At 35.7% G+C, this 27,460-nt stretch overlaps 2 protein-coding genes across 2 annotated transcripts; one reads left to right on the top strand and one right to left on the bottom strand.

Moving 5' to 3' along the window:
• The first annotated feature begins 3,647 nt into the window (after positions 1-3,647).
• On the top strand, positions 3,648-14,452 carry LOC143626259 (uncharacterized). The gene is made up of 3 exons (XM_077096403.1): positions 3,648-4,277; positions 11,882-12,195; positions 14,087-14,452. Exons 1-3 carry the CDS (start codon positions 3,652-3,654, stop codon positions 14,443-14,445), a joined length of 1,299 nt encoding a protein of 432 aa, XP_076952518.1. The 5' UTR covers positions 3,648-3,651; the 3' UTR covers positions 14,446-14,452.
• Positions 14,453-15,410: 958 nt separating this feature from the next.
• LOC143626269 (FRIGIDA-like protein 4a) lies at positions 15,411-19,262 on the bottom strand. The gene is made up of 3 exons (XM_077096413.1): positions 18,395-19,262; positions 16,742-16,917; positions 15,411-15,973 (listed from the first exon to the last, which is right to left on the bottom strand). Exons 1-3 carry the CDS (start codon positions 19,260-19,262, stop codon positions 15,461-15,463), a joined length of 1,557 nt encoding a protein of 518 aa, XP_076952528.1. The 3' UTR covers positions 15,411-15,460.
• Between the last annotated feature and the right edge of the window lie 8,198 nt (positions 19,263-27,460).

Below are 27,460 nucleotides of genomic sequence, written 5' to 3'. Positions count from 1 at the left end.
AGGTTGCCCATTGGTGCTACAAGATCATTGTTCACTTGAAAGCTTGGCTTGTCCTCCCTAATCATGTGGTTCTCTATCATCTCATGTTCTGCAGCCTTTAGAAAGGCAATCATATCATCTAACTTGAAGTTCGGAAAGCTGGCCTTTTCTTTGAAAAAACTTGCTAGAAGTGTACCATTCTCCGGACAATGATGATAACAGCTTTTTGTTCAGCTCAAAGTTAGAGATTTGTAAATCAGTTGTTCTTATGTCGTTTACAATTGTCATAAACCTTTGCAACACTGATTTCAGTGTTTCCCCGTCCTTAAACTTGAACCTGTCTAGTTGCTGCTTCAGTCGATCTTTCTTGATGTCTCTAAGTTTAATATTCCCTTCAAACATTTCGATAACTGCATCATACATACCCTTCGCGGTCTTATGATGATTGACAGTTGTCAAAATTTCCCAAGAAAGCCCTAACTTCAGCATAGACAAAGCCTTATCGTCTCTTTTCTTCATTTTTAGCTCAACGGTGGCATTGTTGTTTGGAGCTGTTGAGGGAACATAGTTTCCTTCAGTGATGGAAGTCCAAAGCTCTGGGTCGTTGTAGTTGACGGCTGTTTCGAAGAACACCTTCCATTTGATGAAGTTTTCCTGTCCAAGAAACCTTGGAATCTTGTTGGTGGAAACTTCCTGGTCTTCCATTTTTGTCAAATCTGAGATCTTGTTGTAGTAAAACAGAGTAAAGCTTCAAGCTTTATCACACACCTTTAGTCCCGTGGCCTTTAGTGAGCTTACTCAAGCTCTGATACCACTTGTCAGGACCGTGAATCAAGTGAAACCTTCTAAAATGTTGACAAGAATACACCGACTTGAAAACCCAAAAGATCTGTTGAATATCCCGGCGGAATCAGGATATCCAATGAGTGGGAACGAAAGAGTATGAATAATAAACACAAAACAGTAATAGATAATCAATAAATGCTCATTCAAAGACAAAGATTCACTGTATTAAATACATCATTAATGGAACAGTGAAAGGAATATCTAGGGTTTCGTGTGACGGCGGCGACGTCTGTACGAAGAAAAAAAGGAATATTCTTTGGAATCTTTTTCGTATTCAGTGTGTGCCAGCCTGTATTCCGTCTGGAAATCCGTGTTCTAAAAGGTATCCTAGGACCCCTATTCATAGACCCTGACATTCCTTCTACAAGTTCCTAATCATTACATAATGAAATACAAAATAATACAAGTGTTGAATCCTCAAGCAAGATAACAATCTTGCTCGAGCAAGCTCACTATGCTAGGTATGCTCGATGAGTGTCCTCGAGCATACTTTACTTAGAATATCATCAGTGAAGATATTCCCTTCAAGCAGACTTCATTCTTCTTGACTGGTCCATGCTTTGCTCGAACTAATCCATCGAGCAAGCTCATTCTTCTTGATGTCTTCAGCTTTTCTTATTCACCAATTTTTATCATGCTCGGATGTAAATCTTGCTCAGGAGCTAAACTGTGCTCGAAGTCCTTGCTTTGATCACGTGACATCTTCTTATTGCATCCATGCTTGTCTCCATGTGCTCGATCATCCTTTGCTCGTAACACTTGGTTAAAACTTGTATGATCAAGCTATTTGCTCGATTGGCAATCCATGCTCGATAGAAGAATACTCTTGCTCATTGAAGTGTAGCTTGCTCAAAGCCTTAACACTTAGAAGAATCAACCATTTAAGGTTCTGAAGACCTTGCTCGAAGTAGTAAAACCATGCTAGATCGTCTAGGCTTGCTCGAAGTCCATACTTAGCCGTTTTCAGAGGAGGTTGAGAAGATTCCAATCTTCCTTATCATAAATCCGACCCAACAACAAATATTATTATTGACAAAGTGTATTATTCTAAACATTATGCAGGTTGAAGTTTAATTTGAGGATCTAAGACTAGATTGTTAGACTTTTAGGTTATTAGAAATATATAATGTAATTAAAATTTCTTGTATTATTATTTGATTTATGCCAAATTGTGTACTTGTGATTTAATGAAATGAAGTAATTATATTTGTCACATTAATAGTGTCTACGAGCGATGAACAATCTTTAATATACTGTCCCGGCATATAATTCGCTCGAGATCGGGGTTTTACACAGCAACACCCGATATCACTTGAAGAGTATGGAAGCCCACTTGTTACTTGTCTATGACAGGATACACAAATTTAGACTTAAACCGGTCTGGATATGTCGTATATTAGTGTTCATTTCTCTAGTTTTGAGCTATCTTTCTGTCATATCTTTTGCCTTCTATTTATTATTAAACTTTCATTATATTGTGTTCCTTATTCGCTACAAGTCCAAGACTTTCCGGCATGTTTAACGCCATTCCCTCTATTTCTTTTAGTACCTATTTACTTGTGTTCCCTTCTCTAGTTTCCTTTGATTAGTTTTCCTCAGTTGACTTGTCTTCTTTATTTATTGATTTTTTTTTAAATTATCTTCATAACCTTTCATTACTTTAGTGTACTTTAATATCTGTTTGCTTTTCCAATTATACTTAGACAAATTCCATCGCTCTTCAACTTTTATCTTCCAGTTTTTGTCCATATTGGGATGCATTTGCTTGGTTGTCCACTTTGTATTGCCCTTCTCATTCCATGTGAAAAGCTAATCAATCTCCATATATTGCATGCAATATTAACTTAAGGTATACCCACATACACCAAAGAAAGTCGCACACTACATGGAATAATAAAATGCGAAATGAGCACGCTTCATCATGGGGTTTTACCAACTGTAGTATCACACACAAAACTGAGACCAACTAACGCAACTATTTAAGTGATTCTAAAGTGGTATTTTGGTTGGTATTCAAACAGGTCTTTTAGCAAACACCTGGTGGGTCATCATCTATGTAATTTTGACATTAAATTGAAGGTTACCCTGAACTATGCAATTTCAATCTTAAATCAAATCAAGGTTACTTCGTTTTGATCCGGAATTAGTCGTGCTAGAAGAATTGAACCAGAGTCCGCGAAGTATAACTAGTGTGAGAAGAATTAAACCAGAGTTGCCCAAGTCGAATAAAGATGAAGAGGCTGCCAGAAGAATCGAACCAAAGATCGGCGTCGATGGAGGAGAAGGGGCGCTTGGGTTTTTTTCAATTAACTGAGTATGTTGATCTTGCAAATTCATTAGGAGTAAATTAGTAATTGGGTATGAAAATGTAATAAAGTTTTTAGGTGTGGGGATATATGTAATTTATGATGGGGATATATGTAAAAATAACTTTCTTTTTTAACTTTTAAAATATAAACTTTACAATATTTCAAATATATCATTGATACGTGCTTATTTTTATTTACGTGCTGTCATAAATTTTATCCAAAACCAAGTCAGGTCAAATTTTTATTGAATGTTTTGGTATAATTTTAAGCCGACACAATTTTAAACAAAATTTATATATGCGTATAGATAGAAATATGGACGCGTTGATGGTATACGCGAAATTAACCACGAATTTGAAATTGGTCAAAGGAGACGAGATTTGATTGAAATGTTATCGGAGCTAACGGGTTTGGTTGAAAAAGTAAGGGTCATTTCCATATATATTGCGTTGAGAGACTTTGTTGGCATATGCTCCGAAGGGAAATTGTTACTTCCGACTGACTATTCTATTCTCCGATGGCCGGAGGTAACCCTCAAAAGCCCTCTTCCTCTTCTCACCACCGTAAACCCCCACCGGAATCCAAACCCAAACCCTCACCTTCAAATCCACCACCTCACTCCAAACCCTCCCCAAAAGTCAACCCTGAAACCCTCGCACCGCCTCCGGCGTACGGATTCCATATGCTCGACCGCAGAACCATCGTCCTCGCCGATGGCACTGCCCGATCCTACTTCGCCTTGCCACCCGATTACCAAGATTTCCCCCTGCAGCTCCCTCGGCCCCCAATTCGGCCCGATCCGTGGCAGTTTGATCGAAACCCACCTCCTGATCATCACCGCCAGCAGAATCAGGAGTACTGGAATTCCCTTGAAGGGTCTCGCAAGCGCAAATTTGGCGATGACGAGTTTGCGAGACAAAGGCAGCAGCTTTTGCAGTATGGGAATGGAAGTGGATCCAATTTGGCGGGTCCGAGTTACCGGGATGAGGGTCGGGCCGCGAAGCATATGATACCGGAAGTGGATCAAGCAAAGGTGAAACGCTCGTTTTTGAATTATGTTCGGGTGGTTAACGAGAATGCGAATCAGAAGAAGTATTTGGCAGATGGAAAGCAAGGTTCTTTGCAGTGTCTTGCCTGTGGCAGGTTTGATAATGTTTGGATTGAATTAAATCTTTTTTCTATAGATGTGTATTTGGTTAGTGATGTTTATGCATATTTAGGTAGCCACTCAGCTTTATTTCAAGTAGACAGTTATATATGACACTTGTTATATATGTATAATAGCACTGTTAGCATTAGAAATATTAAGAGAGTTGAAACTTGAATACGGTGCCATGTGGTTTTAATTAAAGTCAAATTTGTTAACTTTTGTTTATAAGAAGGCAGTTTCTGCTTCTCATGTATTTATGCATATCTTAATTTATATTCTTTATGTGTGCTCTATGCTTGATACTGATGAACTTGAAAGGATAGGTACTCACTCAGCCTTATTTCAAGTAGACTGTATAACACTGTAACATAAGAATTATTAGAATGTAGAAGTACATTCATAGTATAGGCTCTGTTGAATTGTGAAGAGGGTTGAAACTTGAATAGGGTGGCATGTAATTGTAATCTTAAAAGTCAAATTGGTTAACTTTTGTTTATAAGAAGGTAGTTGGTGCTTCTGGTAGTGATATATAGTGTTTTTCGGAAGTTTGACTAAGCTCTTTTATGTTAATCGAGTTATCAATTGTGTAATTGTTGGGCGTGTTTGGTTATTATGCGCCAGCTTCATATATAAATATATATATGTATATCTTTATTTATATTTCTTGTGTGTACTCTATGCTCTATAGTGAACTTGAAAGAATAGGTTCTTTTAAATTAAAGAGGGTTGAATTTGTTCAATGGTGATATGCATAGTTTTCACACGAAATTTTATGTTGATGTGGGTCTTTTTTATCAGCTATTTTAGGAACAAGGGTGTCAGTGGAATGGTGATCTACCATGTATCTTAGGTTGAAGGGTTTTTTTAGTTCATATCGGATGTTAATAATATGGTATCTGGATTTTGAGTGAGGTAATCTTTGGAAGAGTCTGCAGAATTTATTGCAGGATAGCATGTCTTTTGCATAATCATCAGCCATGCATATACGCTCACATTGTAGACATAACTGCAAGTGTTTTAGCCTTTGATAATTGTTGCACTAGATCTGTAATTGTTAGCTTATTGATCTTCAGACTCCAGAGTATGATAATCAGGATTTTCGGGTTGATTCTACCTCACAAGTTGCTAAATTGGTTTGTCATAATATAATATACTTGTCATGTGTATGGAAACTTGGTGATCCTCCATTTTAAGGAGTGCTTGAAAGTTCTGCTATTATATTAGCATAAATAGTGTGGTTGGTTCTTTTTTGTGTTATTACCAAAGAACAATGCACATGACCCGTGTGATTGTCTTTGGAGAAGGGCTTCTATGAACTATGCTTATTTGCAAGCATACTTATTTGTTTCTCCTCCACTAGAGATCTAATGGTTGCTTACATATTGATCTTGAGACTTGGGAGCATACGTGATTACCCATAATCGTGGCCATTTATTCTTCATCATATATAGCTTCTATTTTGCCATTTATTGCAGTAGTCAATAGTCTGTTACATATTTGACTTGAATCCAAAGTACAAGGGTAGAAATGTCTTTTGATTTATGTAACTAGCACTCCTTTTAGCCTGTAGTTGGAGCCTTCTATAGTTGGTATTTATATTTATATCTGTGTGTGCATGTACATATAGCGTTCATTCAGTCCAAGTATTCATGGTCTTCTGTTTGGTCTCATACTGTTGTTTATTATTTTTGTGTTCTCTTAGAATCACAACATGATTCTTTTAGTTTTACTATTAGATTTTGATTTTTTTTCTGTATTATATTTAAGCGGTATTTGGGTGTGCTTATTAAGTTGTTATTTCCGCTTTCGTAATTATAATCAAATGATCATTTGGTTGAAGGTAAGGTTAGTTAGATAATTTATGTATAACCTAAAAGATAATCGTAATCATGTACTTGGTTTTCATGGTTAGATGATCATTTGTTATCTACTAGTTTAAGGGCTATTTAGAGTATTGTTTAAAAGCTTCTCTACCTATTTTTCATGTTTTTATTTCTCTAGCTATTGCGAACCTTTTTTTCCTTTAGGTGAGCTCTATGCACCTTGTGACTTTTTCTAATATGGTTCTACAAAATAGTACTATTATCTATTTGATGGGCAGCGACTTAGTTTATTTTAGTACTGATCCGTTTTCATAGTTATTATTTAGCATATAAGCTAAGTAGCACGGGAACGGGGACGGGACCAGGATACGGGGACGTTACGGGTACGGGAAACGGCAAAAATCAAAAATCCAAGATACGGGTACGGCTAGGGTACGGCAAAAAAATATTAAAAAATACAAATATATTAAACAAAGTTCAAAATAGATTTATACTAATATAAAGAGCAAACTACAAAAAAACTATATCAACCATAGTAATTAATTATCAATAAAAAATAAATAAATGTATAATTTTTATCTATTATGTATAGTCAATTTTAAACATTTTATTTATAAAATTATAAGTTGATGACCAAATGTAAACTAGTTTAGATAGATAGGGTTAAATTTTAAAATGCATAACTTAATTTAATATTTTATATAAAAGTTAACAAGTTTTAGGGGCTAAATGTAAACAAGTGAAAGATCAAGGGGTTAATGTTAAAACTAAACTTATATAACCCTAGAAAAACTAACAGCGCCTACTTCCTTCTTCTTCATTGGTTTTCCGGCGCCGGAATTCTTCACCGGAATATTCTATATGGCCGCTCCGCCATGCTATTGGCTACAGAAACGTCTCGGAATCGTTTGTTAACCGTCCCCATTTAACGGGTTCGTTTAGGAAACGTTTCTGGCACGTTTCCGACGCGTTTCAGTCCCCACGCCGTCCCCGTGACCGGTACTCTAACCTCTATGCCGTCCCCGTGCATCAGAGCATATAAGATATGAATTGAAATGGTACTATTTTAATAGTTTTCATTCTATCAGTGTATATATGTAGAAGTAACACTTGGTGTGGTAACATCTATGCACATAATGAATTTTTTATGAGGATCGTATTAGAAAAAGAAAATAAATTTAACGCATAACATCTTGATTGAATGTATTGCATTGAGCTGTACGCTTTAGCTTTTTAGTTAGTTATATAATGCACGCCTCCGATAAGAAATGCTGAAGTTCTATCCTTTATTATTTCATATATGGTCTGTAACTTTCTTCATATGTCTATTGACGATTATATAAGAATGAAATATGTTTGGTTTGACTAGCCTCTTAAACGTCTTTTAAGCCAAATTCTTTGGTTGTGTCTCTGTTCATTAGTTCTTTTATTTGTAGAATGAACTTTTAAGTTCATTTAAAGTTGCCTTGATATCTGTGTCTTAACTCATGTGTATACTGCTACATCTAATTCCAGAGTAATCTCTCTCTTTATAAGAACTTAGTGTGTGATAATGCTACTGCCATTGGTCTGCCTTTTTGTACCTGTGTATGACATTGTTGCAAAAATCGGATTTGATCTGCGACTAGTCCGAATCGGAAGGTTGCTGACTAAATTTTGGGTATCGGTGGCTCTAGTCGGTAGTCAGTCTAGTCGGTCAAACTTGGACGCAATCGGTCAAAGCCGGACACAACGGACCTAAGTCCAGCCACTGTAAATTCCGGCGATGCTGAAAATAAGCCGATTAGTAGATGAGGAGTGCGATGGAGATGAAGATAAAGATGGGGTTACGGTGGAGCGGATTAGAGCCTTGGAGAAAAAGACGATGGTGGGCGTTTAGAATTTAGATTTTATGTTAATGCAAATGAGAACTGGATTTAGGTTATTATATTTCACCTTTTGACTTCTTTTTTACAACACTTAACCTCTATCTAAATTGCTATTTCCTTTTTGTTTATTAGCAAATTACATTTTCAATCCTTTTACTTTATTCTCAAATTAGTATTTATATCCTCAAATTAGTATATATTACTATAATACACTATCCTCAAATTAGTATTTATAACACATATTTAGTATTCACCACTAATATCACTATTTATTGATATATTTATATGTTTAGCACAACTATTATTACTATAACGCATATTTAGTGTTCATTACTAATATCATTACTATTGCTATAACACATATTTAGTACTGATCTACTCATTACAATATCACTATTATTGATCTATTCATTACTAATATCACTATTATTACTATAACACATATTTAGTATTCATAACTAATATCACTATTATTATGGATCCCATGCATATGGTTTTCGAGCCGGGGGTCTCTCTAGAAGCAACCTCTCTATCCTTTGGGACGGAGGTACGGTTTGCCTACATCCCACCCTCCCCAGACCCTGCTAACAGCTTTGCTATTGGTGGGATTTATACTGGGTTTGGTTGTTGTTGTTGTTTGCTTGCCACCCTCCCCAGACCCTGCTAACAGCCTTGTTGTTGTTCTCAAATATATCTCTATTATGTTAATTTTTATGTCTAAGAATTTAATATTATAGTAATTTTTAATTGTAATTAATGTATAAATATTATTAATTCTATGTGTTTAGCTTCTTTAGGTGTATATTACATATAAATTATGTGTATATATATAAATAAAACTAAAATATACATGTAAAAATTCCAATCCGATTAATCCCGAGTAATCGCTAGTCCTCAACCCACTGCCCAACTAGTGACTAGCGATTTTTACGACACTGGTGTATGATTAGACATATTTGTGGTTATATGGTTTTTACACAAGTGAAATGCCTAAAAGGTATAACACCATACACGAGTGTAATGTGTTTTTGGGTGAGTGACAAACTAACTATTTGACTGAAACCGCCTGCCTTTATGTTTGGCCTGTGCATGAGCCTTGGTCCATAACACCGTATAAGAGTGTAATGTGTTTTTTGGGCAAGTAACAAATAGCTGCTTGTCTTATTCCACCTACCTATATGTTAGGCCTGTGTATGGGCCTCACCCCATATGGAACTGCATCTACGATTAGTTATTAAGTTAGGTCAGTATATTGTTTCTATGACAAGATAACATTATAAGTTAGGATTAGGGTTACTTGATTATAATGCATTGATTGATTGAGCATCAGTACGAGAGTTAGTTTGCATCTTGAAAGTAAACCATTGTCTAAGAGACGCGATAGGCCTCTTAAAAGGAGGCCTATTTTTTATTTTCTTCATATTTTTCATATTTGATGAAATATCATTTGGGTGAAACAACGCTATATATGCATGTACATATAGTGTTCATTCAGTCCAAGTATTCATGGTCTTCTGTTTGGTCTCATACTGTTTATTATTTATGTGTTCTCTTAGAATCACAACATGATTCTTTTAGTTTTACTATTAGATTTTGATTTTTTTTCTGTATTATATTTAAGCGGTATTTGGGTGTGCTTATTAAGTTGTTATTACCGCTTTCGTAATTATAATCAAATGATCATTTGGTTGAAGGTAAGGTTAGTTAGATAATTTATGTATAACCTAAAAGATAATCATAATCATATACTTGTTTTTCATGGTTAGATGATCATTTGTTATCTACTAGTTTAAGGGCTATTTAGAGTATTCTTTAAAAGCTTCTCTACCTATTTTTCATGTTTTTTTTTCTCTAGCTATTGCGAACCTTTTTTTCCTTTAGGCGAGCTCTATGCACCTTGTGACTTTGTCTAATATGGTTCTACAAAATAGTACTATTATCTATTTGATGGGCAGCGACTTAGTTTATTTTAGTACTGATCTGTTTTCATAGTTATTATTTAGCATATAAGTTATGAATTGAAATGGTACTATTTTAATAGTTTTCATTCTATCAGTGTATATATGTAGAAGTAACACTTGGTGTGGTAACATCTATGCGCATAATGAATTTTTTATGAGGATCATATTAGAAAAAGAAAATAAATTTAACGCATAACATCTTGATTGAATGTATTGCGTTGAGCTGTACGCTTTAGCTTTTTAGTTAGTTATATAATGCATGCCTCCTATAAGAAATGCTGAAGTTCTATCCTTTATTAGTTCATATATGGTCTGTAACTTTCTTCATATGTCTATTGACGATTATGTAAGAATGAAATATGTTTGGTTTGACTAGCCTCTTAAACGTCTTTTAAGCCAAATTCTTTAATTGTGTCTCTGTTCATTAGTTCTTTTATTTGTAGAATGAACTTTTAATTTCATTTAAAGTTGCCTTGATATCTGTGTCTTAACTCATGTGTACTTTGCTACATCTAATTCCAGAGTAATCTCTCTCTTTATAAGAACTTAGTGTGTGATAATGCTACTGCCATTGGTCTGCCTTTTTGTACCTGTGTATGACATTGTTGCAAAAATCGGATTTGATCAGCGACTAGTCCGTTTCGGAAGGTTGCTGACTAAATTTTGGGTATCGGTGGTTCTAGTCGGTAGTCAGTCTAGTCGGTCAAACTTGGACGCAATCGGTCAAAGCCGGACACAACGGACCTAAGTCCAGCCACTGTAAACTCCGGCGATGCTGAAAATAAGCCGATTAGTAGATGAGGAATGCGATGGAGATGAAGATAAAGATGGGGTTACGGTGGAGCGGATTAGGGCCTTGTAGAAAAAGACGATGGCGGGCGTTTAGATTTTAGGTTAATGCAAATGAGAACTGGATTTAGGTTATTATATTTCACCTTTTGACTTCTTTTTTACAACATTAACCTCTATCTAAATTGCTATTTCCTTTTTGTTTATTTTTTAGCAAATTACATTTTCAATCCCTTTACTTTATTCTCAAATATATCTCTATTATGCTAATTTTTTTGTCTAAGAATTTAATAATATAGTAATTCTTAATTGTAGTTAATGTATAAATATTATTAATGCTATGTGTTTAGCTTCTTTAGGTGTATATTACTAATAAATTATGTGTATATATATAAATAAAACTAAAATATACATGTAAAAATTCCAATCCGATTAATCCCGAGTAATCGCTAGTCCTCACCCCACTGCCCGACTGGCGACTAGCAATTTTTACGACACTGGTGTATGATTAGACATATTTGTGGTTATATGGTTTTTACACAAGTGAAATGCCTAAAAGGTATAACACAATACACGAGTGTAATGTGTTTTTGGGTGAGTGACAAACTAACTATTTGACTGAAACCGCCTGCCTTTATGTTTGGCCTGTGCATGAACCTTGGTCCATAACACCATATAAGAGTGTAATGTGTTTTTTGGGCAAGTAACAAATAGCTGCTTGTCTTATTCCACCTACCTATATGTTAGGCCTATGTATGGGCCTCGCCCCATATGGAACTGCATCTACGATTAGTTATTAAGTTAGGTCAGTATATTGTTTCTATGACAAGATAACATTATAAGTTAGGATTAGGGTTACTTGATTATAATGCGTTGATTGGTTGGTTGAGCATCAGTACGAGAGTTAGTTTGCATCTTGAAAGTAAACCATTATCTAGGAGACGCGATAGGCCTCTCAAAAGGAGGCCTATTTTTATTTTCTTCATATTTTTCATATTTGATGAAATATCATTTGGGTGTAACAAATGATATGTGGAGTCGGGTTTGCTTTAAAATTTAAATATTATATGTTTCTTCCTTCTTATGGACCTCTTAAACATGATTAAGCTCCATCAAACTCAAAATGATGAACGAGTCATTTATGATACAAATTCAGGTCCTCAAAAGATTTTCCAGATATGCATAGCCTCATCATGCACACATACAACCCTGAGAAGTCAACTTCTGATCAAGTTCCTGATCATTTGGGTTTACACAAAGCATTGTGCATATTGATGGGTTGGAACTATTTGATGTCACCTGATAACTCAAAGGCGTATCAGCGGTTATCTGCAGAAGATATTGCTGCTGACCGGGATGATTTGATTATGTGGCCACCTCATGTCATCATACGCAACACCACTACGGGAAAGGGTAGAGATGGCCGTATGGAAGGTTTAGGCAATAAAGCTATGGACGGGAAGCTTAGAGGTATAAATATACGTGTCTCTTTGCTCTATGTTGCTTTTTTATGCATTTGCAGGTAAATTTAATCCATTTGTTATTGGAGTACTACTTTCAATAAAAAATTAAAAAAATAAAAATTCATGGTATGCATATATAAAGTGTTCTATTTGATAATATGATGATAGGAAATATATGTCATGCATGCCCAACTTGTGGCTTATGAGAGTATTATGCATTACTAGGAGGCTTGCAAAAATATGAAATACTTGATCTCTAGTTATGAACACTTTTAGCGTGAACATACACTTTTAACTATTGGAAATATGCATATGATGACCACATATTAATGCGTGTTATCATTGAACTGTAGAGTTATATAATTAATAATATCTAGTACATATCCTCTTCCGAGTTTTATTTTCCATAATCAAAACTTCAGCAATACACTATAACAAAATTTTATAAATATTTTACATGTATATTTTATCAAAAATCCAGTAAATATGGAAGAGAATATGCATCATTTTTCAATCCTGAAACAAAAAAACCTAAATACGCTTTCTTTTCAATCGCTATCTATATTTATCCAAAATAAAATAAAACCCAACCCTAAATCTGCTTTTTTCCCGCTATGGAGGTGCCAAAATCATATGTGGCGCTTTGCTACGCTATTCGCTATAGCGGGCGCCATGATTGTCATTACCAGCTATGGACTCAGAAGTCTTCATATTTTATTAATCGAATCTGTAGGAAGTGGTCACATAAATGAAGCCTCAAAGAGGTGAATACATAATGAATTGATATCTTTGTCCTTCATCTTAGACGAATGAGTAGTATATCGACTTATTGAACACTAGCCTAGGAAACTAGAATAAAGGCACTATGCTGAGCTGTGTTGAGCTGGTAGCCTGGCATTTCTAGCTAAGATAATTAAAGGCATGAGGCACAAGGCGCGAAGGGTGAGCTCGTGCTTAGCTGCAAAGGCGCTTAGAAAACACACACCTGAAACAAGCAAGGTGTGCGTCCGGTCCAGGCCATTATTGGTGGTTTTTGACTGGTGTTGGGCTGATTCAGATTGTTTGAAAACTTTTGGCTGATTCAGTGCGCCTTGCTGCACTTGAGGCGGTTATGCTAAGTACACCGTTTTAGCATGCAACTATGTGGACAATGTTCAAGTGGTTGCGGTTTCTTAGAAGATTTTGTTACCTGTCATTACTTTTTCGTCCTTCTCTTTTTAGAGGGATAAGTTTTCTATTACTTTTGAATAACCAATCAATTTGTTTCTAGGATGCACTTTGATACAAGTGAAGTATCTCTACGAAAAGGATCCCTTTATCTCACCTTGGTGCACTCTGTATATGTTAGATGTGCCCTTTTCAGAAGTGTTCATTCTTTAGATATTTATTTGCTGTTCTACTAAAAAATCCTACGTAAAAGAAATCATAATATTGCCTATTTAATGGTTTGTAATACAACTGACTTCAAACAAAATTCTGCGCTAGTGGCATGTGTGATGCGCATGGTGCTTTGTAACGAAACTAAAATGGTAGATAGCATTAGAAATTTGATTTTGGAAATGGTGCATCAATGCAATTAGCTCCTTTTTAAGCGTTTCTGCTTGCTACCGGTTAGTGTCATATAGTTCCATTCTTTTAATTTCTGATTGATCTTGGAGTAAGTATCCAAGATATATATATTATTGTTAATCTGAATAGGTTCATTATATTGTCTGTCATGTGGATCTTGGTGGGTTTTTCAGGACCCTAGTGGCACCCTTCACGTTTTGTTTTTTTATTTTTTTTATTTTTTTTATTTTCTATCTGTGATCTCCCATTATTAAAGCATTTGTATAGTCATCGCGTAGTTAGTATATTGTGAAGCTGTTAACTAGGCTTTGGGTAATCCGTCATTTCAGATATTGGATTCACAACTGGAAAACCAAAGTCAATGTACGGTAGAGACGGCCACATGGGGACAACAGTTGTGAAGTTTGCCAGTGACGAATCTGGCCTGAAAGATGCCATAAAGCTTGCTGATTTCTTTGAAAAAGAGAGGCGTGGGCGTGGATCTTGGGCCTCCGTGCAACACATGTACAAACCCGGGAATGATGATGAGAAAGATCCAAACTTAGTGAAGTTGGATAAAAACACAGGGCAAAAAGAAAGAATCTTGTATGGGTATTTAGGAACTGTGTTTGATCTGGAGATTGTGGACTTTGATACTAGGAAAAAGGTCACTATTGAAAGCAAGAGAGAGAAAGCACGCCATACCTGATATTTGCTAGAAACTGTTGTGTTTTATTTATGTTTCATTTGATAGAGAAACTAACGTCACCTTTTGTCTGCATTTAAGATTTTCACTTTGGATTGATGCTAATGGTAGATATTGCCTTTGGATTTATATTGTTTCATGTTGGTATTCACTGATATGATTATTGTGAAGTGATCCATTTTGGGGGATCCAATATGTGCAACTGGCACCCATGCCAAGTTTTAGCATATGCGCATTTGTTTGATGCGACTTGCGTCAAGTTTTTGTTTGTTGACACTGATGTGAAGTTTTTAGCAAAAATGCACTGATCGGTTTGATACTTTGATGGGACACGTGTGAGGTTCCATTTTATTGGACACATGTCATGTTTTAGCAAACATGCACCGACCACCGATGTCAAATATTAGCAAACATGCACCTGACCGTCTTGTGGGAGCGGGACCCAGAATTGTCGTATTTTAGCTAACAGAACGAACAGACGGACTATTAAATCTTGCAGCTGAAAATTAACATCAAAAGTTTCAACTTAAATCAATAATTTAGTTGTATACATTTATGGTAGAAACAATGCTTGTTTCTTTTTGGTGTTATGTCATATGCGACATGATTATTGTTAAAACACCCTATTTAGTTAAAACCTATATTAATTAGCGCAACCTATAAAAACTAACATCAAAAGTTGATTATATTATACATATAAATACTTGCTTACGGCAACATGAAGCACACATGAACTTCTGACCATCAGAAAATGTGGATCAAAAAAGTTTAGTGAGAATTATAATCCACTTGTCAAAGCATAGTTGCTTGATTGGTTTGTGTTAGAACCACATCACATCATTACCTACCTTTTTTTCACATTAGGATTAATAAAGAGTAGCATTTTAATCAACATTAGAAAATACAAACATAAACACACCACCTACTATTAGCGAAGGTTAGTGATTGATTACAAACCATATTAGGTAGAAACAGGAGGGGTCAACAGTTATCCAAACACCAGTGGTAGTCAGATCTTCTAGAGGTGATAGTACGCTGCCCCATAGCCATAAGCAGCTGGAGGATGAAAGTTCATTGGCGGTGTAGGTGGATATGAAAACACAAGAGAATGAGGTGCAGCTTCTGGTGAATATGCAGGCGATGGGTAATGATTAGCAGGTGGACTCCTGGCGGTTCCATACATTTGTGGCGGTGGTATGGTAGTATATGGCGGTGGAGGGTATTGAGTATGTGATGGAGACCTTACCAGCATTGGTTGTGGTGGTGACTGTTGTGGCTGTGGAGAGGAAGATACATATGTGTTTGTGATGCGGCCTGCCTTTGCTGGCGGCATGGGTCCCACATTGCAGGCTCGTGTTCTTTTGTTTGCCGCAGTTGCGACAGCTGGCAGCCTCTTCTCTGACTTTACCTTCTCCAGCTGTTGTAACCGCTTCTTTAGATTCTCTGGTGGAAACTCTGCGTCTAGTTTGTATTCTTCAATGCATTTTATCACAGCTTTGAGTGCAGATTGCTCTTTGCATGCAGCGAGTTGCTGTAAAATCATATTGGTAGATTAAACTGTTAAAGACTGAACGTTCAGTGAACAGTTTATTTAATCAATGAACAAACATGAACAAAAAAATTGTGTTCCTTTAGTTGAACATGCCTCGATTGTTCATTTATGTTCATAAACATAACATTTGTTTATGTTCGTTCATTTAAATTATGTTTGCTCGTTTACACGCATTTATGTTCTTTAGTTTACTTTTGTTTAAGTCCGTTAATATATTAATATAATTGTTTTTGGCCCATTACAACTTAGTCTGGTTTTAATATCTTTTTAAACCCAACACGTTCTTGACATTAATTCTAACTGGTTTAGCTCAATTATGTTCGTTCATCTATGTTCAGTTATGTTCATCCGCTTGCGTTCGTGAACCATTCGTTTATATACTACTACGAGCATAAACGAACATGAACATGCTTACTTTCTTAGGTATTTTTTTAGCAAACGAACACGAACAAGAAAACCATGTTCGCTTAAGTGTCCATGTTCGACTGTCTCTTCGGTTAAAGTTTCAGAAACAAACATGAACATGAACATGCTCCATTTGTGTTCGTTAGGTTCGTTCAAAAGCCTAACAACCCATCCAACCACTAAATTGACATCTAAACAACTTCAGCAAGCAAGCGCGCCAACAAATTATCATATTCAACAATAAGTTCAATTAAAGTATCAATTGAGCTTTAGAAAAATGTATCAAATATATGCTGATAATTAGAAAACACCAGTTTAAACGAAAAAGGGAATATTACATACCGCAGATTGGCCAGAATTGTTGGGATCTTCCATTAAAGAAGTTGCAGCTTTCTTTGCATCTTTCAGAAAAGCTTTAAGCAAAGGAACAGAAGGAAACCTGTCAGCAAGACCGACTTCTTGAGAGAAATGCACAGCATCAACTTGTTGTCCCCTGCTAATTAGTTCTTCAATCATATCTGTTCATGCAAAAAAACAAGGGCAAATACCATAAAAAACCAACATACTTTCTGTTTTTTCTTATAAAAGTCCCTCAACAATTTTTTGCACATAAAAGTCCTTGTACATGTTAAGTTTGAACACAATTGTGAAAAAAAAAAAATAAACAATTTGAAAATGAGATTTTCGGTTTATTATCCAAACTTTCGGTTATATAATCTTAGTCTCATTATATTGATGTATGAATTTTGATCGAACTTACCGTGGATTTCCATTATGTATGAATTTGTCAATTTTGATATAATCTTTATGCAACCTAGCTTTTCTTTCCTTTTGATTTTCCATTCACCACAACTTTTGAAAATTAAAATCTTGATTTAATATTTGGTTGTCTAGTGATTATTTACGAAGAATAATTAAATTTCAATATATTTGATTTTGGATCAGACAATTAAGAGTTGTGCTTATTGAGTTATTTCTCCTGGTCTTCGTTCTTATAGGTTCTTTTTTACGTTACCTCGTATGTATTTTTTTGTAGCCGGGTTGTTTTCATAAAACAAGTTGGATGACCAATTCAAAAGTTACTTTAATATAAAATTTTATAATTGTGTTCAAACTTAACATGTACAAGGACTTTTATGTGTAAAAAATTGTTGAGGGACTTTTATAAGAAAAAACAGAAAGTATGTTGGTTTTTTATGGTATTTGCCCAAAAAACAAGCATCCAAGTAAAACTAAAGCATTAGAACCGAACCACATTTCACAAGCTAGAAAGCCTAAAGCGGAATAAGTATTACACGACAGCAACCTTTCATAGGTTTTTTCAAGAAGTGTGAGGTAATTGTTTGGTTTTAAATGTATAACGACCAGAAGCAATGTGTCTCTGATTTCTTTCACATACCAGCCTTTTTATGAATTAACTATTCATAATTTCTTTCACGTGATGACATTCTTGGTTTAAATTGCGCGAGCACGTTATGCGATGCGCTCTTTATTAGAAAAATACTAAAAAATATATCAAAACAAAAGGAAAAAGTGTCACTAACAATAAGCTTAAGATGCACATTTTGTTAACATAACCCAAAAATACAAGTAATATACAAAACCAGAAACAAGGGCATTATTAAATTTTGAAAAACCGACAACTCTGCTGATTTTTGGAAACCATCAATTATTCAATTTCCTTAAAAGAAATTGAAATTGATTATGAATCTTTAAAGCAATCAAATTCGCTAATCGGGATTTGATTTTGACCAACTTTGAACTAAATGTGCATCAGGGTACCACCTCAAGGCCCTAATTGTTTCTTAATTGAAAAGGCCAATAGGGTATGTTACCATGATCTCAAACAAGAGCTTTTGCTCATAAAAAATGGCACAGCTTTAAGATATTAACGCACAGCTATAATATAATATGAATAAATACCTACCAAATTAACTTCAAACACACATGCAAAACGACTGGAAAATGAAAGCAAATAAGAATAATAATATATACCAGGCATTTGATCACCGAGGCCTAGCGAAACAGCAAGTTTAGGCATCTGTTTCCGCCACGCAGAACCGACAACAAGCTTTTTACACAAATCAAAATCACCGTCTTCAACAATCCCAAAGGTCACCAAATGCTGCAAAAACAAATGCACTTCCATCCCCTTCACATTCTCGATTCCACCACGCCGCTCCAAACTCTCCTTCCACACTTCCCCAATCTCCCTCGCCTTCTTCTTCACACTCGGCGTCACAAACACCCGCTCTCTCCCCATAACCGGATCCTCCATCACCGGAACCAAACTCTCGAGCATCAAAACACACGCCCAACCCAATTCCACCCCACAATCCTCCCTCTTATCCACAGGAAACACCTCTGAAATGGCCTCCAACACAAACATTGCAGGATCCACACACTCAGCCAAAGCCAAAGGAATCTGAGCCCTCATCACATCAATTTCCTTCTTCCGGTCCGACACGAACTCCCAAAACCCTAACCAATCCATCTCCACACAAAACCTCTTCAATCTCACCAGCAAGTTATCATCATCCTCCTGAAATTCTTCAGCATTGGCGGCCGCTTTCAACGCTTCTTCGACTTTCCGGATAGCGATGGATACCGAGTTTTCGATAGTGGTTTCGCGTTGTTCAAGCGAACTCAAGGACGCTTTGGTTTCGGTTTCCAGGGTATTGATCTTATCTTTAATAATATCTGATTTCTTAATGAGGTTTCGCTCGAGCGAATCGAAGTGATCCGAGAGTTCTTTCCAGAGGAGGGCGCAGCTGGTCATGAGTGACGCTTGCCGCTGGAACTCGTCCAAGTCCGGCGGCTGAGTTAACTCGGGAATCGGAATTGGAATTTGAATAGAGCCCATGGTACTTGAAGGAGGTCGTCTACACAACAAAACAAAGAAAACCCTAGAAATGGTTGGTGCCGATTATTATTATAAATAAAAGGATTGAGGGGTGTGACGTGGCGGATGATTAGTGGGCCACGTATGATGTTTCTTTTGTAATGAATGGGATGGGTGTGTAGTACGAGGCAGGTGAAGTTGGGTGTACGCTGATATGATGCACGCGATTCCCAATCCATCCACTAACATTATGTTAGAATGGTTTATAAATTATAGGGTAGAGTTGTGAGTGTATATTATAGGATGGAGAGAGAAAAATGATAGTGATTTTTTGTAAATTTGGGGAAATTGTAGTGATTTTTTTATAAATTATAGGGTAGAGAGAGAAAACTGTAATTAAAAAGGTATAAGAAAATATTATTTAATTGAATAGGAGAGAGAAATGTAGTGTTTTTTAGTGTAATTATATAATATATATGGATATAGGGATAGGGAACTGGATGAGAATGCTCTAAGAGCATTCTTATCCCACCCCCTATCTCCAAACCAAAAATTACACTAAAACTTACTTTATTTTCTCTCTCCATTTAAATTAAATAATATTTTTTATACCTTTTATCATTACCTTTTTTCTTTCCTTCACTTACAACCACTTTCAAAATATATTAAAAAATTATAGGAGATGAACATTAACTTTTCAAATATACAGAAAAATTACTACTTTTTCTAAAACATAAAAACTCTTCACTCACAACAACTTGAATCATTATCTAAATTATAAAAACACCCCTCACATAATATGAGAGGTTGGATAAGAATGCTCTAAGGAGTTGTTTGTTTACCTTTTAATGGAGCCATTCATAAGTGATGTCTGATTCGTTCAGTTGTTGGGAGTGTTTGGTTGATCAAAATAAAACCTCTTAATCATTATGTACATCTCTGAATCATTCAGCCTCAAAACTTTACTGAGCCATTCAGGGACAAGAATACCCCTTCACCTTTGCACCCCCACCCTTCTTCACCACCAATCTTCATCATCACTCTTCGCCTCTCCCTTGCCAACCACCGCCGTAGGCCCCCCGCCACGTCTATTTTTGCTCCACGCCTCTCGCCACCAATGGATTCAGTTTAATCAATTTCTAATTGTTTGATTCAATCGATTCAGTTCAATCGGGTCAGAGTGGGTCGATCTAAAGCAGGTCCTCTTGGTTCTTGTATTCTCTTTTGAGGTGATTTTACATACTATCAATCTATTTGGTCTCTTACAGTTTTTTTTAATGTTTTACACTTTCTTAATTAAGATTGATTTGTATGTCAATTTAAGTAAGTTTGGGTGATGGGTTGGGTTTTGTTTCTTGTTAATTGAGTTACAATAAGCCACAAACTGCTGCATGTTTGCAGATGCTCATCTACTAATTTGTTTATTATTTGTTTAATCTAACTTTCAATTCTTTTACCTTTATAGTTCATTAGGATATATGAATCATTTGTATCCTAGTTTGAAGATTATGAAAAATCTAAATTCTAATGCTAACCATGGACTTATTAGCATAAGTTTTCAGTGAAGTTCTCATATTAAGTTATGAATGATATATTCATTTATTTTGAATGTGTGTGTGGATCATATTAAAAAGAAAAGTTTTATTCTTTTCTTTTAAAAAGTTTAACTTTGATTGTGAGATTGTTTCATGTTATATGATTATATGAGTTTGATCCATTTCATTTTAATTTTGCCAAATAAAGGTAACTAAAGTAACTGACCTTGATCAAAAATCTCGGCTCGGGTACCCTTGGGTGGCACTAATCTACTGCAAGCAGTGGTAGAGGTGTTGAGAGCCTCTGACAGCTGGACGCCTCGAGAGTGAGTCATCGCATCAATGGATCCAGTAGCGGTGTGAAATGACGAATACGGGCCTGTTGAGTTCAAACGGGCTGGCTCGTATTGCGGTTTCCTGTGACGGGCATTATGGCAAGAAAGTATTTTTCTGCAGCTTCTTTTCTTCTCATCAAACTCTGACATGCTCTGAAACATGTAACAGTTTCAAGAAATGATTGGTAGTAATTTGGGCCCATTTACTTATAAACGAGTCAATTCGGGCTGGTAAAAAGGGTATGCTAAAAAAGATGCATGTCAAATGGGTCGAAACGAGCCGGGCGGATCAGAACACTTTTTTGCCAATAAGAATAACTTTTTAATAATAATTATTACTAGTTATTAGGGTTTATTAGTTTACATCTTTCACATATATTTATTTTAGTCTGTTTGACAATATTACCCTTTTGACAATTAAGTCATCTTTTACTCATAAATAAATAGCTACATGACTAATTACACAATTATCTTCAAAAGACTAAATTGTACAATTAGTCCTTTAAATTTTGTTATTTTAGAAAAAACCGTACCCGTGATCCGTCAAATCCAACCTGACCCATTTCAAACCATAAAAAAATTACCCATTTCGACCCATAAAAAGAAGTTGCTGGTCCTGACCCGTTTCGACTGTTAAAAAATTACTTGTTTTGACTCATAAAAGTTGCTAACTTTAACATATTTTTTAACATAATGCAGATACAATATGAATCCAACTTCATAAACTAGCATGCTGCATTGCTGGCAAAACCGCCTTTCAAAACCCGTAACGATAACTTTAGGCGATTTGGAATGGTATCATCACCCTACGACATTAGGTACACTCTCTCGCCATTTCTTTCTTCTTTCTACCTGTCGATTCTTTCTTTGTTAACTGGTACGCACTTTTCTTTTACTTGCTTTCTTGCAATTACTTGACTATTCTTCTTTCGTCAAAACAACCGTAGTCGATTACCGAAACTAACCCAAAACAACCCTACACGAACTCGATACCGAAACTTGAGTAAATGTATGTGTATGAACTTTTTAGATACGACTGCAAACTGCAGTTTTAAGTATTTAATGTCGTGTGTCTCTTTCTCTCTTGTTGTTTACTTAGAGTACCCGAGTACTTCACTAAATCGTGAAGGTGATTCCATTTTAGTGACAGTCGTTTAAAAACTATAGGAAAAAAAAAAGTAACGCTGAAAGTGATTGTAAATGATTTCTACCATGTAACTGCACATACATTTGTAATCCAACATTAAGTATTTATTTAGGCCAAGTTTTAAATTACACTCTCATATGTCTGCATATGATACGCGATAATACATAAAATAAATAAAAGCCTTATGTCTGTATATGCATAGATACAATGATCGAGTGAAGGTATCACGATTTGCCTCATACAGGTTTGGTCGATTATTACGTTGCTATGGTCAACCGGTCCTGAATTTAGAGCGTTGCTTGCTCGATTTTTCGTAAGTTTGATTGTTTATAATTTGTTCGATTATACTTTTCAACGAACAGCTCTGATTTTTCCCCATATTTTTACTCTCTTTTGTATTTGTTTCCTAGATGATAATCCCGAGAAGACGAGTGCCTTATATTAGCAAGTGACATGTTATGGAAAAAGATCCTATTTGGCATAAAAAAAAGTGACGGGAGTTGGAATGTTGTGGAACAAGATGACATTGATTTCACACGGAATGATTTCGGGTCGGGACGGGTTATAGTCGGAATAGGTTTGCCTTAGGTCGTGTATCATTGCGCTGTAATGCGCTCGGATTAAAATTCTAGTATACATACAAAATAGAATTCGTAAATGGTATTGTTGCCTTCTGTTGAATGTGACTTCCATGGTGCACTTTTTTTAACTTGTATTTTGGTTGGCTATAATGAAATTTGTTTAAAGATGTATTTTGGTTGTTTATAGAGAAAGTTTGTTTTAAAATGTATTTTGGGTGGTTATAGTGAAAGTTTGGTCATCCAATACAGTTATTAAGAGTTCTGAGTAAACAGATATGGTTCATCCAGCACGAAACACTTCAAAAGGGTAAAATAGTCATTCTGCATAGTCATTCAGATGTCCAACCAAAAAACACTTACTGGTTCAGCACTTATTGACTCAGATTGTCTTGAGCATTCAGACCTCTTACTGGTACAGCACTTAATAGTTCAGCACTTGCCAAACAGCCCCTAAGCGTGACATGGTTTCCAAGCCTCAGCACGTGACAACCATTATCAATGTTTAATTATAAGATATAATTTTATACACTTCATGTTGTTACAAACTCGTTAAATATATTATTAATACTGAAATGGTGTAAATGAGTTCCAGCAAAATGTAATATTTGTGTTCAGAGGGCAGAAATGATTCGAATCTCACTAAAGAGGCTTTAGAGATTAGAAACATTGCTGTTGCGAATCGAATAATGTGTGTATTCTGTGACTCAGTGATGGCCTAACTATTTTGAAGACCTAAAGTGAAGTATAATGTTGAGTCGGAAATTTGCTAAGGAAGATTAGAATCTTCTCAACCTCCTCAGAAAATGGCTAAGTATGGACTTCGAGCATCAAGATTACTACCTCGATCATGATATCTTACTCTTATAAGATTATCTTATGGAATTCTTCTAAGTGTTGAAAGCTTCGAGCAAGCTACACTTCGTCGAGCAAGAATGTTCATCAAGCACAGTTTGCTATCCGAGCAAACACTTGATCTATCCAGCTTAAACCAAGTCATACGAGCATCTTGGTGGGCCGAGCATGGATACAATAAAGAAAGATCTTAATATGTTTTAAGTAAAAGCTTCGAGCATGATTCAATCTCAAGCAAGTTTCAGTACCCGAGTATGCTGGAGTTGTTCAAAATAAATCCTAAGGAAAGATAGAAGAGATCAATGAGAACATGTTTGCTCGTATGTCCTATTCGAGCAAAGTTTGAATATGTTATGAAGATTGAAGTCTGCTGGAGTAGAATATTTTCTAAGTAAAGTCTACTCGAAGACATGTATCGAGCACACTCTGCATTACAAGGTCTGGGATAAATCATACTCGAAGATCAGCTTTACACTTGTATTAATTTGTTAATCATTGTGTAATCATTAGGGTTTCTAGAAGGAATGTCTATAGGCCTATAAATAGAATACTAGGTTTACCCAATAATGTAGACGGGTGCATAACGATTACTGAGCGAATATTCCTCGTTTATGTTACCTAGTACGAACGTCATTTAATACACGAAACCCTAGACATTCCATGCAAATCCAATAACCTATTCCACTATTCATCAACGATTATATATTATATTGGAATCTTTTGTGTTTATTATCTTTGTTTTTGTCTTTATGATCATATACTCAATCTAACATTCCACCGGTATAATCAAAAGGGTCTTCAATTTTTAGATGTTGTGTGTTCTTGTCGACTATTGTTAGTTTTACATGAGATCCAGTCCTGAGAAGTGGTATCAGAGATGTGTATGCTCTTTGGATACCACAGAATTGAAGTGTGATTGATAAAGGTAGAAGCTTTAAGGTCTACGAAGGTTTTTGCTTTTAGATCTGGTAAGGTTGACACTATGGACGATTAAGAGGTATCAACCAACAAGATCCTAAGATTACTTGGACAAGAAAATTACATCAAAGGAAATTTTTGTTTGAAGCCGCGGTGAACTACAATGGCTCAAAGCTATGGGCTTCCATAAAAAATGGTCAGTTCGTTCCTACTAATACTTCAAATGCTATTCTGGTGCTAGAGAGACAGATGAAAAAGAGAGATGATAAACCTCTGTCTATGCTGAAACTTGGACTTTCATGAAAAATTTTGATGAGTGTGAATTATCATACTAGTGCCAAGGCTATATATGATGTTGTAGTTGAGATTTTTGAAAGAAATGTTGAACTGAGAGACATCAAAAAAGACAGGCTAAAGCAGCAGCTGGATAGGTTTAAATTCAAAGAAGGAGAAAGATTGAAGTCGATGCTGCAGAGATTTATTGCCATTCGAATTAATATTTAAACATTTTTTAATTTTGATATCTTTTGTAATGGTTAACATGTTTCTACCCGTACATGGATCACATATCATGATTATATATACGGAGCAGGAGTAGATTACACGTGATATATGCACATGGTTTTGTGATTAAATAGATTTATTTTAATCGTTTTGTAATGATGGACAACATGCTTCATTAAATATAGAGGTTTAGGACAAGAAGAAAACAAAGAAAACAGAGGATTTGTTGAATTTCAAGTAGTAAGTTTCACCAATAAGATACGGAGACTTACTTCACATTTGGAATTGGAAATCAAGACTATAGACTTACAGATCTCTGATTTTGATTTGAACAAAAAGCTTCTTTCTTCACTTTCAAGGGAATGGTACACTGCCAGTCAGTTTATAAGAGAAAAGGTGAATATTCCCAATTTCAAATTGGATGATGTGATTTCATTTCTACAAGCTGCTGAACATGAGATGATTAAGAGCCATATGATTAAACAAGAGAGACCAAGCTTTCCAGTGACTAATGCTTTGGTGGCTCCTATGGGAAATCTGTCAACAAGATCTCAACAAATGCATCCCATCATTGAAGAACCTTCAGATTTCAATTCAGTTGCTTTAGAGACACCTAGGGTGTATGGAACTGGTCAGCAAAGGTTCAATGTGCAAATGATTGAAGATAGTGACAATGCATCAACAGCTAGTGGACATCCTTCCTATGTTCAGAACAACTCAGGCCATGGAACTGATTATCAGGCTTTGTTCTTAATGTTCACTGAGTCATACAATGCATTTATTCACACAAGTGTTGTTCAGGAGGATCTAGAACAAATTGATGCTGACGATCTTGAAGATATGGATTTGAAATGGCAAGCTGCCATGTTGGCTGTTAGAAACAAGAGGCTGTACAATAGGATGGGAAGGTCAACCTTTTCTGGTCCAAATAAAAGAATTGGTTTTGACAAGTCAAAAGCCATTTGTTATAACTGTTAGCAACCAGGACACTTTGCCAGGGAGTTCAATCTTCCTAGGCAATATGGGAATCAGGTGAATAGGGCCCAGTTTTATCAAAATCAAAATCAGCAGAACTTTCAGCAAAGGAATCAGCCATTGAATCAAAATCCCTATCCTCAAAACAGATAACAGTAGACCCAACAGCAACAAAGGAACAACGAGTTACAGATTCAGACTAATCAGAACAGAGGGAATGCTGGAGTAAACAATCAGAATTGGGATAAGGGGAATGTTGCTGTTACAATGGTTCCTCAGGATGGTCAGTTTGACTGGAGTAACCGTGCTGCTGAGATTGAGAAAGCCAATGTTGCTTACATGTCCAAGATAAATGAAGCTGGAGAATCATCAAGTTATCAGGTACCCTCTGAACTTTCCACAACTGACCTATTACTAGTTATTGATGATTTGAACATGGAAGTTGGAAAGTGGAAAAGTGAGTGTGATAAGAAAGATGTGATTATAAATGTCTATGATGCAAGTGAAAGAACATATGATAATCAGATTAAGAGTTTGGAAGAAGATTGCATGAAAAGTTATAGAATTCAATCCAAATTGTATCTTGAAGTTGATGGATTGAAGAAGCTGTGCACTGAAGAGAAATTGAAAAACACTGAGCTACAAATTCAGATTGATTTTCTAAAGAATCTTGTCTTAATAGGAAATATTTTGGGGTACATTGAAAAGATAAAGCCCGAGGACAAGTACAGGACTATTCCACCTCCTTTTTGTGATAAATATCCCTTAAAGTTGACAAAGAACAAAGAGAGGAATACTTGAAGCAATTCAAGATTGTTTTTGAAGACAAAGAAGAGTTCATAAGGTTATATGAAAATGTGACCGTCAACAAAGAAGGTGAGTTTGAATTCAAGGAAAAAGTTACACCTGTTGAAAGGATTGAAGAGAAGAAAGAAGAAAAGTAGAAGGATGATAAAAGAAATGATTCATCAAGTGAATTCAGTTCCTGCAGTTGCAAGAAAAGAAGGTCAGAAGATAAAAGAGGTGTCAAAGAGTCTATTTCGGAGAAATCAATTGAAATAATGCCAAGGACAACACCCAAGTTAAAGAAGCACTATGAAAGGATGAAAAATGAGCATAAAGTGTTTGATCTATGTGAAGGTTCAAAATCTCATAAAAGAAGTGATGTTTCTACAGGTGTTGATGCTTGTCCACCTATTTATCTAGTTTTCTCCAACCATGAATTGTTTGACATTGAGGATACAGAGTATGCACCTACAAGAAGAACATATTATGGAATGGAAGAAAGGTCTGCAAGCACTCATTTAAAGCTAAAGGAAGTGAAATTTTAAAGGCCAAAGAGGTGCACAAGATTGATGCCTGTGGACCAATT

This window comes from Bidens hawaiensis, unplaced genomic scaffold, assembly GCF_021521415.1.
Source record: "Bidens hawaiensis isolate Kalapana, Puna unplaced genomic scaffold, B.hawaiensis_p1.1 tig00004327_1, whole genome shotgun sequence".
Taxonomy (NCBI): domain Eukaryota; kingdom Viridiplantae; phylum Streptophyta; class Magnoliopsida; order Asterales; family Asteraceae; genus Bidens; species Bidens hawaiensis.
This window is presented reverse-complemented; position numbering and strand designations above follow the sequence as displayed.

Bases quoted from the DNA above. Each gene is read 5' to 3' on its own strand.
- LOC143626259 (XM_077096403.1), top strand. From the start codon at position 3,652: ATGGCCGGAGGTAACCCTCAAAAGCCCTCTTCCTCTTCTCACCACCGT. The intron at 4,278-11,881 runs GTTTGATAATGT...ATACAAATTCAG, and splicing joins CAGTGTCTTGCCTGTGGCAG to GTCCTCAAAAGATTTTCCAG. The intron at 12,196-14,086 runs GTATAAATATAC...CCGTCATTTCAG, and splicing joins TATGGACGGGAAGCTTAGAG to ATATTGGATTCACAACTGGA.
- LOC143626269 (XM_077096413.1), bottom strand. From the start codon at position 19,262: ATGGGCTCTATTCAAATTCCAATTCCGATTCCCGAGTTAACTCAGCCG. The intron at 16,918-18,394 runs GTATATATTATT...TTGCATGAACAG, and splicing joins CCTCGGTGATCAAATGCCTG to ATATGATTGAAGAACTAATT. The intron at 15,974-16,741 runs GTATGTAATATT...ATGATTTTACAG, and splicing joins ACAATTCTGGCCAATCTGCG to CAACTCGCTGCATGCAAAGA.